At 44.5% G+C, this 17,790-nt stretch overlaps 1 protein-coding gene across 4 annotated transcripts in view; it reads right to left on the bottom strand.

Annotated features, from left to right (window-relative positions):
* The window catches only part of DNAJC3 (DnaJ heat shock protein family (Hsp40) member C3), a 122,626-nt gene that overhangs the window by 62,036 nt on the left and 42,800 nt on the right, over positions 1-17,790 (bottom strand). Inside the window, exon 1 of one of the 4 annotated variants that reach the window (XM_056555600.1) lies at positions 4,279-4,595. The exons of the other annotated variants lie outside the window; for them this stretch is intronic. Coding sequence (XP_056411575.1) covers positions 4,279-4,360 — 82 coding nt within the window. The 5' untranslated portion in view covers positions 4,361-4,595. Of the gene's footprint in view, positions 1-4,278; positions 4,596-17,790 lie in introns of those variants that run through there. 4 annotated transcript variants of the gene reach the window in all.

Raw genomic sequence — 17,790 nt, 5'->3', positions numbered from 1 at the left:
GCCTCGTGTAGATGGCGTGTGACGTCAGCTTGAGCCGGAGTTGACCAGGTAAAATCAGGACCGGACACTAGTCTAGATCGACTAGTGCGTAGGAGATCCACAATGTGATGAATTTGCTCCGTGAGCTATAGCTTAAGTTCATGAAGAGCATAAATGCCAGTGAGCAAGATTAATGTACAGGACTAGACGCGTTTCAGGGTTCTCAAATACGACCCTTTCCTCAGTAGTCATGATGGTTAGAAACAATGTTTGTCTATTTATAGGAGTACGAATCCCATGATTCAACAGTATTCTAAGTAATAACAAAAACATGAAATGGATAGTCAAAAGGAATTCCCTAGAGAGCAAAAGTAGATGGTTGTATATGTGAATACCGTCAGAAGACGGGAAATGGACATATTGGATTACGTGTATAGGTGAAACTGACTAAACTACTTGTGGGATTGCAATTGAATATCTTTCCCACAATTGCAATGAAAGTAAACACTATTAGTGAAATGAAAATATAAATAAAACATACAAATAAAAGTAAAATTAAAAATAAAAATAAAGATAAAAATAAATATAAAAATGAACATAAAAAATGAATAAAAATGGAAAAGAAATTAAATAAAAATTAAATAAAAATTAAATGAAATTAAATGAAAAATAAAAAATGAATAAATAAATCAGTAATAAGAAAATATAAAGAATGAAAATAAAAAATAAAAATGGAAAAATAGATAAGTGTAAAATAAAATGAAAATGTATAAGTAAGATGTCATTGTGGAGGATGGAGTCAGTCCATGGGGCACCCCCCCCCAAAAACACTACAGGGGTGATCCCATGGGCCAAGTGCATCCCCTACGGATTTACTGTAGGGGATGCACTTGGCCCATGGGATCACCCCTGTAGTGTTTTTGGGGGGGTGCCCCATGGACTGACTCCATCCTCCACAATGACATCTTACTTATACATTTTCATTTTCATTTCATTTTACACTTATCTATTTTATTTCCATTTTTATTTTTTATTTTCATTCTTTATATTTTCTTATTACTGATTTATTTATTTTTTATTTTTCATTTAATTTTTATTTAATTTTTAATTTTTATTTAATTTCTTTTCCATTTTTATTCATTTTTTATGTTCATTTTTATATTTATTTTTATCTTTATTTTTATTTTTAATTTTACTTTTATTTGTATGTTTTATTTATATTTTCATTTCACTAATAGTGTTTACTTTCATTGCAATTGTGGGAAAGATATTCAATTGCAATCCCACAAGTAGTTTAGTCAGTTTCACCTATACACGTAATCCAATATGTCCATTTCCCGTCTTCTGACGGTATTCACATATACAACCATCTACTTTTGCTCTCTAGGGAATTCCTTTTGACTATCCATTTCATGTTTTTGTTATTACTTAGAATACTGTTGAATCATGGGATTCGTACTCCTATAAATAGACAAACATTGTTTCTAACCATCATGACTACTGAGGAAAGGGTCGTATTTGAGAACCCTGAAACGCGTCTAGTCCTGTACATTAATCTTGCTCACTGGCATTTATGCTCTTCATGAACTTAAGCTATAGCTCACGGAGCAAATTCATCACATTGTGGATCTCCTACGCACTAGTCGATCTAGACTAGTGTCCGGTCCTGATTTTACCTGGTCAACTCCGGCTCAAGCTGACGTCACACGCCATCTACACGAGGCAAGCTCCATCTATCCAGCGTGTAGTCTCCGGCTTCCAAGTCCAGCGGTGAGGAGATCGATACCATCAGCGCCTGCCAGCGCTTGGTCTCCTGACAAATCTTCCATCGGCGCTTGCTTGCGCACGGCCTCCCGGCGAATTCACCATCGGCGCCTGCCAGTGCCACCAGCCTGGGACGACCACTACCGCATAACACCTGGACCTTGAGAGCTAAAGCCACAGTACTATCTAAGACCGCTGACTGCTATCTGGGCACGGGAGCTGACAGAGCCACATCATCCAGGACCGGTAACAGAGTATCCACTTTGATTTATTATTGCTACACAAAAGGACATTTATACTATATCTTCACAATACCCTAAAGACGTTATATGAATTCGTCCACATAGAGCTATTTTCTATGCCAGTGATATATATTTTTATAATATTTTTACATTTTAAGATCGTTTAATCCTGTATATTTAATTTTGTATATCTATTATTTGTGTTTTTTCTCACAAGGGCCCTGTGAGGAGTAATGCACTATACATTTTAATAAATAACCATTGAATTATTATTGGAGTACGACCCAGTTATCTATTGTCTATTCAATCAAATCACACTACCTTGGAAGGTCCGGGCAATATTTCTCTATACAGATTTCGTTATCTTTTTGCAGCTGTGGTATAGTTGCATGCCCTGTTGACCTCAGGTAGTGTCTACACATTAATTGTGAGCTGCACTTGCACCTTTTTTCCTTTTCTTCTAATTTACAAATCTGTTTAACTTTCTGGCACCAGTTGATTTAAAAAAAAATAAAATAAAATAAAAAAAGGTTTTCCACGGGAGTACCCCTGTAAAGAGGCTGCTATAAGAAAAAAGGATGTAGAACAGGCAACTAAAAGAAGCAGGGCCATTGTATAGGTTAGGAGCTACAGAAGTGTGACTGCACATACGGCATCCGGACACCTGCAAGTCAGTGGTTGACATATAAGGCAACATAAGCAGAGTAACTGTACATATATTGCATCACTTATCCTGTACTGTATTATAAGGCCAGAATTGCATTCACAATTCTATTGACCTCAGAGCTGAAATCATTACTGGACTCTGTCCAGGCCCGTGTTTCAGCTTGGACAAAGCCATGATTTCTATAAAAAGGAAAAAAAAAAAAAAAAAAGTCATGAAGTATATTAGAAAGGTTAATGTTTTTCCAAGATGCACAACATATAAAACATTTTTGAATCTGACAGTAACCATTTAAAGGGGTACTCCCGTGGAAAGTTTTTTTTTTTTTTAATTAATTATTATTAATTATTATTATTATTATTTATTTATTTTTAAATCAACTGGTGCCAGAAAGTTAAACAGATTATTAAATGACTTCTATTAAAAATCTTAATCCTTCCAATACATTTTGTGGGCTGTATACTACAGAGGAAATGCTTTTCTTTTTGGATTTCTCTGATGTCATGACCACAGTGCTCTCTGCTGACCAGAGCAGGAGAAAATCCCCATAGCAAACATATGCTGCTCTGGACAGTTCCTAAAATAGACAACAGAGAGCACTGTGGTCATGACATCAGAGAAATCCAAAAAGAAAAGCATTTCCTCTGTAGTATATAGCCCATAAAAAGTACTGGAAGGATAAAGATTTTTTTAATAGAAGTAATTTACAAATCCATTTAACTTTCTGGCACCAGTTGATTTAGAAAAAAAATAAAATAAGTTTTCCACGCGAGTACCCCTTTAAGTTTTTGGAACAGAAAAAATATTGCAGCTCGGAACCTGTTACATGCAAGAACCAAAGGGGTAAAGTGGAACCTAGTGACTAAAGTGTGGGTACACTGGTATACTAGTGGGCGTACACTGGGCACTCTTCACACTGTTATGGCAGTGTTTCCCAAGCAGTGTGCCTCCAGCTGTTGCAAAACTACAACTCCCAGCATGCCCGGACAGCCTTCGGCTGTCCGGGCATGCTGGGAGTTGTAGTTTTGCAACAGCTGGAGGCACACTGCTTGGGAAACACTTTGTTATGGTGATGACAAGCTGCTGACTGTTTCCAATACAGAGGATTGTGACAGCCGCTCTGAATCATATGAGCTGTCAGGATTAATAATGTTCTGTATGAACAGTGTCCTCATCTTCCTTGTATCATGCAATATATGTGTGTGTGTGTGTGTGTGTGTGTGTGTGTACACACACACACACACTATATATACATACACATATATATATATATATATATATATATATATATATATATATATATATACACACACACACACACACACACACACACTATATATACATACACATATATATATATATATATATATATATATATATATATACACACACACACACACACACACACACACACCCCAGGTGCTCAGCTGTGATCCAGTATTGCATTTCTAGATCTGTTTTATCTACTTCTTCTCAGAGTGCAGGGTTTCCCGACCTGTGTGCCTCCAGCTGTTGGCTAACCATGCTTCTTGCCCACTGGCACAGGCTGTCATGACAGAGCACAGCACCAGCCCATGGATAACACCTTGCCGTGGCCCAGTGCTGTGCGGGCAGAGCCCCTCCTCTTACCTTCATACTGCAGATCAAACAGGACAAGCAGAAAGGGGAAGAAGGACAGGAGCTGGTGGGCACAGGCGCTGGGGGCCACCATGCTGCACTACGAGCCGCTTCTCTCCTATACACTATGACAGGGACACACCGGCTCCACTTCAACTAGTTCCCAGTAAGTTGAGCGCTGGTCGTGGTGAGCTCCGATTGGACGAAAAGCCGGTAGCCCCGCCCCTCTCCTCCCATTGGGGAACGTGGAGCGTTGGCCAGAGAGAGAGGGGAGAGACAGCGTCTCGCGCACCGCCTCTGCCTTCACTTCCGGCACGCTGTTCTGCCAAGGAAAATATCACGTGCTGCTGACGTCACCCGAGAGCGTGCGTCTTATGCTAGACGTGTAGTGCTGCCCCCATAGAGTCCTCACGGGGGCGCTGTGCGGTTCATAGCATTTATACTTTATCTGACAGTGACAGATGTTACCCGATTGTTGGCTAAAAGAATTGCCTTCAGAGGGATTTCAGCCCAGAAGATTCCTGCACAAATCTCTGCTTTAAAGGACATATTCACCAAAACAAAAAAACAGATAAAAAGGTTTTATTGTAGATTTATACAAATATCGCTTTGTCACATCATGTCACATCAAGTCAATATCAAACTTTATTAGTGTTCATGGGTTGCCACAGCTTATAAAGTGATGATTTTCTCCCTCAGCTTAAAGGGTTACTCAGGTGGAAACCCCTTTTTTTTTTTTTTTTTAAATCAACTGGTTCCAGAAAGTTAAACAGATTTGTAAATGACTTCTATTTAAAAATCTTAACCCCTCCAGTACTTTACAGCTGCTGTATGCGCCACATGATGTTCTTTTCGGATTTCTTTTCTGTCTGACCACAGTGCTCTCTGCTGACATCTCTATGTCAGGAACTGTCCAGAGCAGGAACAAATCCCCATAGCAAACCTATCCTGCTCTGGACAGTTCCTGATATGGAAAGCTGTGTCAGCAGAGAGCACTGTGGTCAGACAAAAAAGAAATCCAAAAGGAAAATAATTTCTTCTGTAGCATACAGCAACTCATAAGTGCTGGAAGGATTAAGATTTTCATATAGAAGTGATTTACAAATCTGTTTAACTTGCTGGCACCAGTTGATTTAAAAAAAAAAATGTTTTCCCCCAGAGTACCTCTGCTCACCCCCGCATTCTTGACACAAGGCAAGGGAGAAAATTATATAAATTGTGACAATCCCATCAACACTAGTGTTGAGCGGCATAGGCCATATTCGAATTTGCGAATATTCGCGAATATATGGACGAATATTCGTCATATATTCGCGAATATTCGCATATTCGTTATATTTTCGTTTTATTTTCGCATATGCGAAATTTCGCGTATGCGAAAATTAACATATGTGAAAATTAGCATATAGGAAATTCGCATACTCGAAAATTCGCATATGTGAAAATTAGCATACACTAATTTTCGCATATGCGAAATTTCGCACGCCAGTCTCACACAGTAGTATTAGAGCCTTCTTTACACCACACAAGCTGGAAGCAGAGAGGGGTGATCACTGTGATGTGTACTGTGAAGAAAAAAAAAATAAAAATATGAAAATTCGTAATTACGAATATATAGCGCTATATTTGCGAAATTCGCGAATTCGCGAATATGCGATATTCGCGAATAATATTCGAATTGCGAATATTCGCGAGCAACACTAATCAACACTAATAAATGTATGTTTTCTATCATGGTCCTGTTATCTGTCAGATGATGTCTGCAGCTTATGTTATATAAATGAGCTGACTGATTCCCTTCAAAGGAGTACCCCAGTGCAGGAACACTTATCCCCTATCCAAAGGATAAGGGATGAGTGTCTGATCATGGGAGGGCCTGACCGCTGGACGCCCGCAATCTCCTGCTGGGCACTCCAGCAGTCCCCAGGAACGGGGCGTGTCGACCCCCGGCTCTCACAGTGAAGAGTGTGTGTCGTCTACCATTAGAGGGCACATGCCCCATTCATTTCTATGAGAGAGCCAATGATTCCGGGACGCTGTACTCAGGTCTTTCAGTGCTCCCATGGAAATGAATGGAGTGTGTGTCACCTGCAGCACACCCTCCTCACTGAGCACCAGTACCTGCAGCAGTATGAGGGTCAGCAGGTTCGGCGTATCTAATCACCTCCTCCAGATTTGTTCCCACCCATGACTTCAATTATTAAAATAAAGTTCATGCCCATCTGACTGATTTCCTAAATTATATGGCATGATTGGTCATAAACAAGGATAAACAATTGTTTTATGGATTATTAGTGATCTTTGGCCAATTATCGGTAAGTACATTGTTACGCCGAGCCCTCCGGGTCCGCGCTCCTCCCCGGAGCGCTCACAGCGTTCTCCTGTTCGCAGCGCCCCGGTCAGACCCGCTGACCGGGTGCGCTGTGATAATGTCCCTAGCTGGAATGCGATTCGCGATGCGGGACGAGCCCGCTCGCGGTGCGCATCCCGACCCGCTTACCAGACTCACTCCCCGTCTGTGCTGTCCCGGCGTGCGAGGCCCCGCTCCCTAGGGCGCGCGCGCCAGGTCTTTGCGATTTAAAGGGCCGGTGCGCCACTGATTGGCGCATGGTTTTTAATTAGTGTGTTCACCTGTGCACTTCCCTTTATTACCTCACTTCCCCTGCACTTCCTTGCCAGATCTTGTTGCCATTGTGCCAGTGAAAGCGTTCTTTGTGTATCCCTAGCCAGTGTTCCAGACCTCTTGCCGTTGCCCCTGACTACGATCCTTGCTGCCTGCCCTGACCTTCTGCTACGTCCGACCTTGCTCTTGTCTAATCCCTTGTACCGCGCCTATCTCAGCAGTCAGAGAGGTTGAGCCGTTGCCGGTGGATACGACCTGGTTGCTACCGCCGCTGCAAGACCATCCCGCTTTGCGGCAGGCTCTGGTGAAAACCAGTAGCAACTTAGAACCGGTCCACCGACACGGTCCACGCCAATCCCTCTCTGACACAGAGGATCCACCTCTAGCCTGCCAAATCCTGACAGTAGATCCGGCCATGGATCCCGCTGAGGTCCCGCTGCCAGTTGTCGCTGACCTCACCACGGTGGTCGCCCAGCAGTTGCAACAGATAGCGCAACAAGGCCACCAGCTGTCTCAACTGACTGTGATGCTACAGCAGCTTCTACCACAGCTTCAGCAACCATCTCCTCCGCCAGCTCCTGCACCTCCGCAGCAGCGAGTGGCCGCATCCAGCCTCCGTTTATCATTGCCGGACAAGTTTGATGGGGACTCTAAACTTTGCCGTGGTTTTCTCTCGCAATGTTCCCTGCATTTGGAGATGATGTCGGACCAATTTCCAACTGAAAGGTCAAAGGTGGCTTTCGTGGTCAGCCTTCTGTCTGGGAAAGCCCTGTCATGGGCCACACCGCTCTGGGACCGCAATGATCCTGTCACTGCCTCTGTACACTCTTTCTTCGCGGAGATTCGAAGTGTCTTCGAGGAACCAGCCCGAGCCTCTTCTGCCGAGACTGCCCTGCTGAACCTGGTCCAGGGTAATTCTTCTGTAGGCGAGTACGCCATCCAATTCCGTACTCTCACCTCCGAATTGTCCTGGAATAAGGAGGCCCTCTGCGCGACCTTCAAAAAAGGCCTATCCAGTAACATCAAAGATGTGCTGGCCGCACGAGAAATCCCTGCCAACTTGCATGAACTTATTCATTTGGCCACCCGCATTGACATGCGTTTTTCCGAAAGACGTCAGGAGCTCCACCAGGATATGGACTTTGTTTGCACAAGGCGGTTTTTCTCCCCGGCTCCTCTCTCCTCTTGTCCACTGCAATCTGTTCCTGTGCCTTCTGCCGTTGAGGCTATGCAAGTAGACCGGTCTCGCCTGACACCTCAAGAGAGGACACGCCGCCGCAATGAGAACCTATGCCTGTACTGTGCCAGTACCGAACACTTCTTGAAGGATTGTCCTATCCGACCTCCTCGTCAGGAAAGACGCACTCCGATTCCGCACAAAGGTGAGACAGCTCTAGGTGTGAACTCTGCTTCTCCACGTCTTACTGTGCCTGTGCGGATTTCTTCTTCTAACTTCTCCTTCTCAGCTGTGGCCTTCTTGGATTCTGGATCTGCAAGAAATTTTATTTTGGCCTCTTTCGTTAACAGGTTCAACATCCCAGTGACCAGTCTCGCCAGACCCCTCTACATTGCCTCTGTTAATGGTGAAAGATTGGACTGTACTGTGCGTTACCGCACAGAACCCCTCTTAATGTGCATTGGACCCCATCATGAAAAGATTGAATTTTTGGTCCTCTCTAACTGTACTTCTGAAATTCTTCTTGGACTACCTTGGCTTCAACGCCATTCCCCTACCCTTGACTGGACCACCGGGGAAATCAAGAACTGGGGTACTTCTTGCCACAAAAAATGCCTTATGTCTGCTCCCAGTCCTGCCAGTCAAAACCCTATGACTCCTCCGATACCAGGTCTCCCTAAGGCCTATCTGGACTATGCTGATGTTTTTTGCAAAAAACAAGCAGAGACTTTGCCTCCTCACAGGCCTTATGACTGTCCTATTGATCTTCTCCCTGGTACTACTCCACCCCGGGGCAGAATCTATCCTCTGTCTGCTCCGGAAACACAAGCCATGACGGAGTACATCCAAGAAAATTTAAAAAGGGGATTTATCCGCAAGTCTTCCTCCCCTGCAGGAACAGGGTTCTTCTTTGTCTCCAAAAAAGACGGTTCCTTACAACCATGCATTGATTACCGCGGTCTTAATAAAATCACTATAAAAAAACACTATCCCCTGCCTCTTATCTCGGAACTCTTTGACCGCCTACGTGGCACCAACATCTTTACCAAATTGGATTTAAGAGGTGCATATAATCTCATCCACATCAGGGAAGGGGGACGAGTGGAAGACCGCGTTTAACACCAGAGATGGACACTTTGAATATCTGGTTATGCCCTTTGGGCTTTGCAACGCCCCTGCCGTCTTCCAGGACTTTGTAAATGAAATTTTTCGTGATTTATTATATACCTGTGTTGTGGTCTACCTGGACGATATTTTGATTTTTTCTTCTAACCTAGAAGAACACCGCGGGCATGTCCGCAAGGTTCTTCAGAGACTCCGGGACAATCAGTTATATGCCAAGATGGAGAAATGTCTCTTTGAATGCCAATCTCTTCCCTTCCTAGGATATTTAGTCTCTGGCCAGGGACTCCAAATGGACCCGGACAAACTATCAGCCGTGTTGGATTGGCCACGCCCCTCCGGACTCCGAGCTTTCCAACGTTTCTTGGGGTTTGCCAATTACTACAGACAATTTATTCCACATTTTTCCACCATTGTGGCCCCAATTGTGGCCTTAACCAAGAAAAACGCCAACCCTAAGTCCTGGCCTCCTCAAGCGGAAGAGGCGTTCAACCATCTAAAAACTGACTTTTCTTCTGCTCCCGTACTCTCCAGACCTGATCCATCTAAACCCTTCTCACTGGAATGTAGTTGCCTCCTCAGTGGGAGCTGCAGCTGTACTCCTACAGAAAAATTCTTCTGGACATGGTGTTACTTGTGGTTTCTTTTCTAGGACCTTCTCTCCTGCGGAGAAAAACTACTCCATTGGTGATCGAGAACTACTGGCCATAAAACTGGCCCTCGAGGAATGGAGGAACCTGCTGGAGGGGTCCAAATACCCAGTTATTATATACACTGATCACAAGAATCTCTCTTATCTTCAGTCTGCCCAACAGCTGAACCCTCGCCAGGCTAGGTGGTCGTTGTTCTTTGCCCGTTTTAACTTTGAGATTCATTTTTGCCTTGCTGACAAGAACATTAGGGCTGACGCCCTCTCTCGTTCCTCGGATGCCTCTGAAATGGAAGCCTCCCTGCAACACATTATTCCTCCTGGCTGTCTGATCTCTGCTTCCCCAGCTTCCATCAGACAAACGCCTCCTGGAAAGACGTTCGTCCCTCCACACCAGCGTCTCAGGATTCTCAGGTGGGGACACTCCTCACACCTCGCCGGCCATGCTGGCGTCAAAAAATCTGTCCAGCTCATCTCTCGTTTTTATTGGTGGCCTACCCTGGAAGCAGATGTTGCTGATTTTGTTCGGGCTTGTACAGTCTGTGCCCGGGACAAGACTCCTCGCCAGAAGCCTGCCGGTCTCCTCCATCCTCTGCCTGTTCCTGAGCTACCATGGTCTCAGATTGCTATGAACTTTATTACAGACTTACCTTTATCCCATGGCAACACAGTTATTTGGGTGGTCGTTGATAGTTTCTCCAAGATGGCACATTTTATTCCTCTTCCAGGTCTTCCTTCTGCGCCACAGTTGGCGAAACAATTATTTGTGCACATTTTTCGCCTTCACGGGCTTCCTACGCATATTGTCTCGGATAGAGGCGTTCAATTTGTGTGGAAATTCTGGAGGGCCCTCATACAGGCCTCATCCCGGATGAAGAAACATGCCGACAAAAAAAGAAGATCTCCTCCTGTCTTTTCTCCTGGAGACAAAGTGCGGCTCTCCGCCAAGTATATCCGCTTCCATGTCCCCAGTTATAAACTGGGACCACGTTATCTTGGACCTTTTAAAATCAAATGCCAAATCAACCCTGTCTCCTACAAACTCCTTCTTTCTCCTTCTCTCCGTATTCCTAATGCTTTTCATGTCTCTCTCCTTAAACCACTTATCCTTAACCGCTTCTCTCCTAAGGTTGTTGCTCCTACTCCTGTCTCCGGGTCCTCTGACATCTTCTCGGTTAAAGAAATTCTGGCATCCAAGACGGTCAGAGGTAAAAAAAAAATTCTTGTAGATTGGGAGAATTGCGGCCCGGAGGAGAGGTCATGGGAACCCAAGGACAACATCCTTGACAAGGACCTTATCTACAAATTTTCAGGTTCTAAAAAGAGGGGGAGACCCAAGGGGGGGGGGGTACTGTTACGCCGAGCACTCCGGGTCCCCGCTCCTCCCCGGAGCACTCAGAGCGTTCTCCTGTTCGCAGCGCCCCGGTCAGACACGCTGACCGGGTGCGCTGCTATAATGTCCCTAGCCGGGATGCGATTCGCGATGCGGGACGAGCCCGCTCGCGGTGCGCATCCCGACCCGATTACCAGACTCGCTCCCCGTCTGTGCTGTCCCGGCGTGCGCGGCCCCGCTCCCTAGGGCGCGCGCGCCGGGTCTTTGCGATTTAAAGGGCTGGTGCGCCACTGATTGGCGCATGGTTTTTAATTAGTGTGTTCACCTGTGCCCTTCCCTTTATTACCTCACTTCCCCTGCACTTCCTTGCCAGATCTTGTTGCCATTGTGCCAGTGAAAGCGTTCTTTGTGTATCCCTAGCCAGTGTTCCAGACCTCTTGCCGTTGCCCCTGACTACGATCCTTGCTGTCTGCCCTGACCTTCTGCTACGTCCGACCTTGCTCTTGTCTAATCCCTTGTACCGCGCCTATCTCAGCAGTCAGAGAGGTTGAGCCATTGCCGGTGGATACGACCTGGTTGCTACTGCCGCTGCAAGACCATCCCGCTTTGCGGCGGGCTCTGGTGAAAACCAGTAGCAACTTAGAACCGGTCCACAGACACTGTCCACGCCAATCCCTCTCTGACACAGAGGATCCACCTCCAGCCTGCCGAATCCTGACATACATCATGGCTCTAATTGGCCTGTTTGAACAGGTCTTGATGCTGCAACACTTTACAAAATAAATCTGCAAACTTGCTAACATCTTACACACATGACGTGGGCTAAAGTTTTCAGACAGACTCACATTTTGTTTTGCACAAGGTTTTCAGCTTCAGTAATTTTAGATCTTTTAGCTGTCTCTAAGTTATGCATCATTAAGAAACAGTAATTGGCACAGCTCTCTCATATGTATCTACTCCACAAAAATGGGGGTAAAGAGAAATGGCTTATACTGCAGGGCCATCATATGTAGTCTTTCCAACCTTAGGGTGCCCAAACCCAGCACAAGAGACAGCAATAACAGGCAAATCACATTACCAATGTTCTTCTGTGGCAGACCTATTTGAACGGATGCCGGCATGAACAGCTTTGCAGTTGACTCACAGCAGGGAGGGAGGAGCCATGTAAAGTGAGAGAAGAGACAGATAAGCACACTCTACAAGAGAAGATGAAAACCAAGTGCGCAACAGATAGAAGGTATATGTGAGAGAAACATAGGTCCTAGACACATAAAAGTTATATGTACATGATCAGGATTAGGTACTGAGTAACCCTTTTTTTGTAGGATATGACAGGTACACTTTAACCCCTTAAGGACCAGGCCATTTTACACCTTAGGACCAGAGTGTTTTTTGCACATCTGACCACTGTCACTTTAAACATTAATAACTCTGGAATGCTTTTACTTATCATTCTGATTCTGAGACTGTTTTTTCGTGACATATTCTACTTTAACATGGTGGTACATTTTTGTGGTAACTTGCATCCTTTCTTGGTGAAAAATCCCAAAATTTGATGAAAAAATTGAAAATTTAGCTTTTTTCTAAATTTGAAGCTCTCTGCTTGTAAGGAAAATGGATATTCCAAATAAAAATTTTTTTTTTCACATTTCCAATATGTCTACTTTATGTTTGCATCATAAAATTGACAAGTTTTTACTTTTTGAAGACACCAGAGGGCTTCAAAGTTCAGCAGCAATTTTTCAATTATTCACAAAATTTTCAAACTCACTATTTTTCAGGGACCAGTTCAGGTTTGAAGTGGATTTGAAGGGTCTTCATATTAGAAATACCCCATAAATGACCACATTATTAAAACTACACCCCCCAAAGTATTCAAAATGACATTCAGTAAGTGTGTTAACCCTTTAGGTGTTTCACAGGAATAGCAGCAAAGTGAAGGAGAAAATTCACAATCTTCATTTTTTACACTTGCATGTTCTTGTAGACCCAATTTTTGAATTTTTACAAGGGGTAAAAGGAGAAAATGTATACTTATATTTGTAGCCCAATTTCTCTCGAGTAAGCACATACCTCATATGTCTATGTAAATTGTTCGGCGGGCGCAGTAGAGGGCTCAGAAGGGAAGGAGCGACAAGGGGATTTTGGAGAGTACGTTTTTCTGAAATGGTTTTTGGGGGGCATGTTGCATTTAGGAAGCCCCTATGGTGCCAGAACAGCAAAAAAAAACACATGGCATACCATTTTGGAAACTAGACCCCTTGAGGAACGTAACAAGGAATAAAGTGAGTCATAATACCCCACAGGGGTTTCAAGACTTTTGCATATGTAAAAAAAATATATTATTTTTTCACTAAAATGTGTGTTTCCCACCAAATTTCAAATTTTTGCAAGGGTTAATAGCAGAAAATAACCCCCAAAATTTGTAACCCCATCTCTTCTGAGTATGGAGGTACCCCATAAGTTGACCTGAAGTGCACTACGGGCGAGCTACAATGCTCAGAAGAGAAGGAGTCATATTTGGCTTTTTGAGAGCAAATTTTGCTCGGGGGGCATGTCTCATTTAGGAAGCCCCTATGGTGCCAGAACAACAAAAAAAAAACCACATGACATACCATTTTGGAAACTAGACCCCTTGAGGAAAGTAACAAGGAATAAAGTGAGCCTTAATACCCCACAGGGGTTTCACAACTTTTGCATATGTAAAACAAATATATAATTTTTTCACTAAAATGTTTGTTTCCCCCCAAATTTCACATTTTTTCAAGGGTTAATAGCAGAAAATACCCCCCAAAATTTGTAACCCCATCTCTTCTGAGTATGGAGGTACCCCATAAGTTGACCTGAAGTGCACTACGGGCGAGCTACAATGCTCAAAAGAGAAGGAGTCATATTTGGCTTTTTGAGAGCAAATTTTGCTCGGGGGGCATGTCGCATTTAGGAAGCCCCTATGGTGCCAGAACAACAAAAAAAAACACATGGCATACCATTTTGGAAACTAGACCCCTTGAGGAAAGTAACAAGGAATAAAGTGAGTCTTAATACCCCACAGGGGTTTCACAACTTTTGCATATGTAAAAAAAATATATAATTTGTTCACTAAAATGTGTGTTTCCCCCCAAATTTCACATTTTTGCAAGGGTTAATTGCAGAAAATACCCCCAAAATTTGTAACCCCCATCTCTTCTGAGTATGGAGGTACCCCATAAGTTGACCTGAAGTGCACTACGGGCGAGCATCAATGCTCAGAAGAGAAGGAGTCATATTTGGCTTTTTGAGAGCAAATTTTGCTCGGGGGGGCATGTCGCATTTAGGAAGCCCCTATGGTGCCAGAAGAACAAAAAAAAACACATGGCATACCATTTTGGAAACTAGACCCCTTGAGGAAAGTAACAAGGAATAAAGTGAGCCTTAATACCCCACAGGGGTTTCACAACTTTTGCATATGTAAAAAAAATATATAATTTTTTCACTAAAATGTGTGTTTCCCCCCAAATTTCACATTTTTGCAAGGGTTAATAGCAGAAAATAACCCCCAAAATTTGTAACCCCATCTCTTCTGAGTATGGAGGTACCCCATAAGTTGACCTGAAGTGCACTACGGGCGAGCTACAATGCTCAGAAGAGAAGGAGTCATATTTGGCTTTTTGAGAGCAAATTTTGCTCGGGGGGCATGTCGCATTTAGGAAGCCCCTATGGTGGCAGAACAGCAAAAACCCCCCATATGGCATACCATTTTGGAAACTAGACCCCTTGAGGAACGTAACAAGGAATAAAGTGAGCCTTAATACCCCACAGGGGTTTCACAACTTTTGCATATGTAAAAAAAAATTAAAATTTTTTCACTAAAATGTGTGTTTCCCCCCAAATTTCGCATTTTTGCAAGGGTTAATAGCAGAAAATACCCCCCAAAATTTGTAACCCCATCTCTTCTGAGTATGGAGGTACCCCATAAGTTGACCTGAAGTGCACTACGGGCGAACTACAATGCTCAGAAGAGAAGGAGTCATATTTGGCTTTTTGAGAGCAAATTTAGCTCGGGGGGCATGTCACATTTAGGAAGCCCCTATGGTGCCAGGACAGCAAAAAAAATTCAAACACATGGCATACTTTTTCGGAAACTACATCCCTCAAGGAACATAACAAGGGGTACAGTGAGTCTTCACACCCCACAGGTGTTTGATAAATATTCATGAAGTGGGATGTGAAAGTGAAAAATTAGATTTTTTTACACTAAAATGCTGGGGTTACACCAAATTTTTCATTTTCACAAGTGGTAAAAGGAGAAAATGTCACCGTAAGTTTGTAAATACATTTCTTTGGAGTAAAGACATACCTCAAGTCTGGGCGTAAACAGCTTGCACACTGGTCTGAGAGGAGCAGGTCGCATTCAGGGGCCTTGAGCTTCTGCGTTGCGGCCTATGGAGCCAGAACAGTGGGACCTCCCCTCAAGGGGCATTACATGGGGTAAATAACTGGGGTACACTAAATAACTAACAAGGGGTACAGTGGAACATAAAATTATAAAACAGGTTATGGTCCCAGAATGATGACCCAGAGCATAGCCAAAACTAAAAAAATATGCCCGCCCCAAACCCTATGCTCTGAATCATCATTCTGGGAATGTGACGTGTGTGGCCATCCCTAACCTGTTGCCTCAAATGCACACCCCGCTCAGGTGGAGAGAGAGCGCTGCGCATTTGAGGCAACAAAAAAAGTCCCCGATGATAGTGACTCAGTAACCCATGACCCAGAGAAAAAAATACCCCCAGAGGTCTCATCAGTTTTTTTTTTTTTTTAGATGAGTTTTTTTGGGCAATTTAGTGGTTTTATGGTGTTAAAATTTGGAATGTACTCTGGACATGGTACATTGGGGTCAAATTATGGAAAATTAAAATGAAAAGGGAAAATTTAGTACTGCATGGAAGTGTGATACTCCCTGAAGCAGTTTTTAATGCAGAGGCCCGGATGATCGGGGCAAGTGTCACACTGAGTGGTGGTGTCCTTCCGAATCCCCCTGCTGTTACACACTCTGCATTTTTTCTGGGATCGTCCCTTCTTTCCAGTATGGGGGACTTCACCTGGAAAGTGTTGGCCTGGGACGATCCTGGCACCTATAACTCCAGTTCCTTGGGAAGTCCGGCCTGCTCTTTCCCGGTCGCCAAAGATCAGGACCTTTAGGACTTCTTCTTGGAACTGGAGGAATGTCCCTGTGTTGCCAGTGTACTGGGACAGTACAAAAGAGTTGTACATGGCAACCTGTACCATGTAGACCGCAACTTTTTTGTACCATACCCGTGTTTTCCGCATGGCCATGTATGTCCATATACCGATTGTAGTCCAGAATACAATCGGGCTTGAGGACCGGTGTTGTGGTACCTCGCACAGGGACAGGTGAGCTGCCGTTACCATGAATAGTGGTCAGCATAAGGACATCCCTCTTATCCTTATACCTGACCAACAACAGGTTTTCATGGGTAAGGGCACGGGACTCACCCTTGGGCATAGGTGTCTGCAGAAAATTTAGAGGGAGGCCTCTCTGGTTTTTCCGCACGGTCCCACAAGCGGACGTGGATCTGGCGGCGAGGGATGTGAAGAAAGGGATGCTGGTATAAAAGTTGTCCACGTACACGTGGTAACCCTTATCCAGCAAAGGGTGCACAAGCTCCCAAACGATTTTCCCGCTAACACCCAGAGTGGGGGAACAATCTGGGGGTTCAATACGGGAATCTCGTCCCTCATACACTCTAAACTTGAGAGTGTACCCGGAGGTACTATCACAAAGTTTATAGAGCTTCACGCCATACCGCGCCCGCTTCCAGGGAATATACTGGCGGAAGATGAGTCTCCCCTTAAAACTGATAAGAGACTCATCAACAGAGAGGTCCCTGAGCGGTACATAGGCCTCCAAAAATTTGGCCCCAAAGTGATCGATGACCGGCCTCACTTTGTAAAGCCAGTCATGGGCGGGATCACCTCGGGGCGGACATGCCACATCCGCATTTCCGAATCGCCTCGTACCGCCTCCGTGCCATGACCATACTGTAAAGCGGGGTCTGGTAGAAGATGTCCCCGCTCCAGTACTGTCTGACACTTGGTTTTTTGACCAGGCCCATATGCAGCAAGAGGCCCCAAAATGTCCTCATCTCTGCTGCATCAATGGCGTACCATTCATTGGGCCTGGCCAAAACAGAATCAGGGTGGTGGGCGATGAACTGCCTGGCGTACAGATTCGTCTGCTCCACCATTAGATTGACAAAACTGTCACTGAAAAAATAACTGAAATAGTCAATAGTCAATCCGGATTCCGGAGTCGCCAACAAACTCCGGAACCCGTGGCTGATAAGCCTCTTGGGGTCTCCAGACAGGTTCACCGGAAGGGGGCTCTGGTAAACTTGTCTGGGGGGTCGGACTCCTAGTACGAGCAGCATCACCACTCGCACTAGTGCCGGCCACTGGGCCACTATCATGGGGGGTGCGTGGCCTCGCCTGGCGGCGTCTCCGCCACCGTATAGGTGACTCATCATCAGTACTAGATGATGAGGAGGACGATGAAGAACACAGGAATGTTAGATCTTCATCGTCCTCACTGACAGATTCGGAGTCGGAGGCAAGAAAAG

This window comes from Hyla sarda, chromosome 2 (genome assembly GCF_029499605.1).
Source record: "Hyla sarda isolate aHylSar1 chromosome 2, aHylSar1.hap1, whole genome shotgun sequence".
Taxonomy (NCBI): Eukaryota; Metazoa; Chordata; class Amphibia; order Anura; family Hylidae; genus Hyla; species Hyla sarda.
The sequence above is the reverse complement of the archived record's forward strand: the minus strand, read 5'-3'. Positions and strand labels throughout refer to the sequence as shown.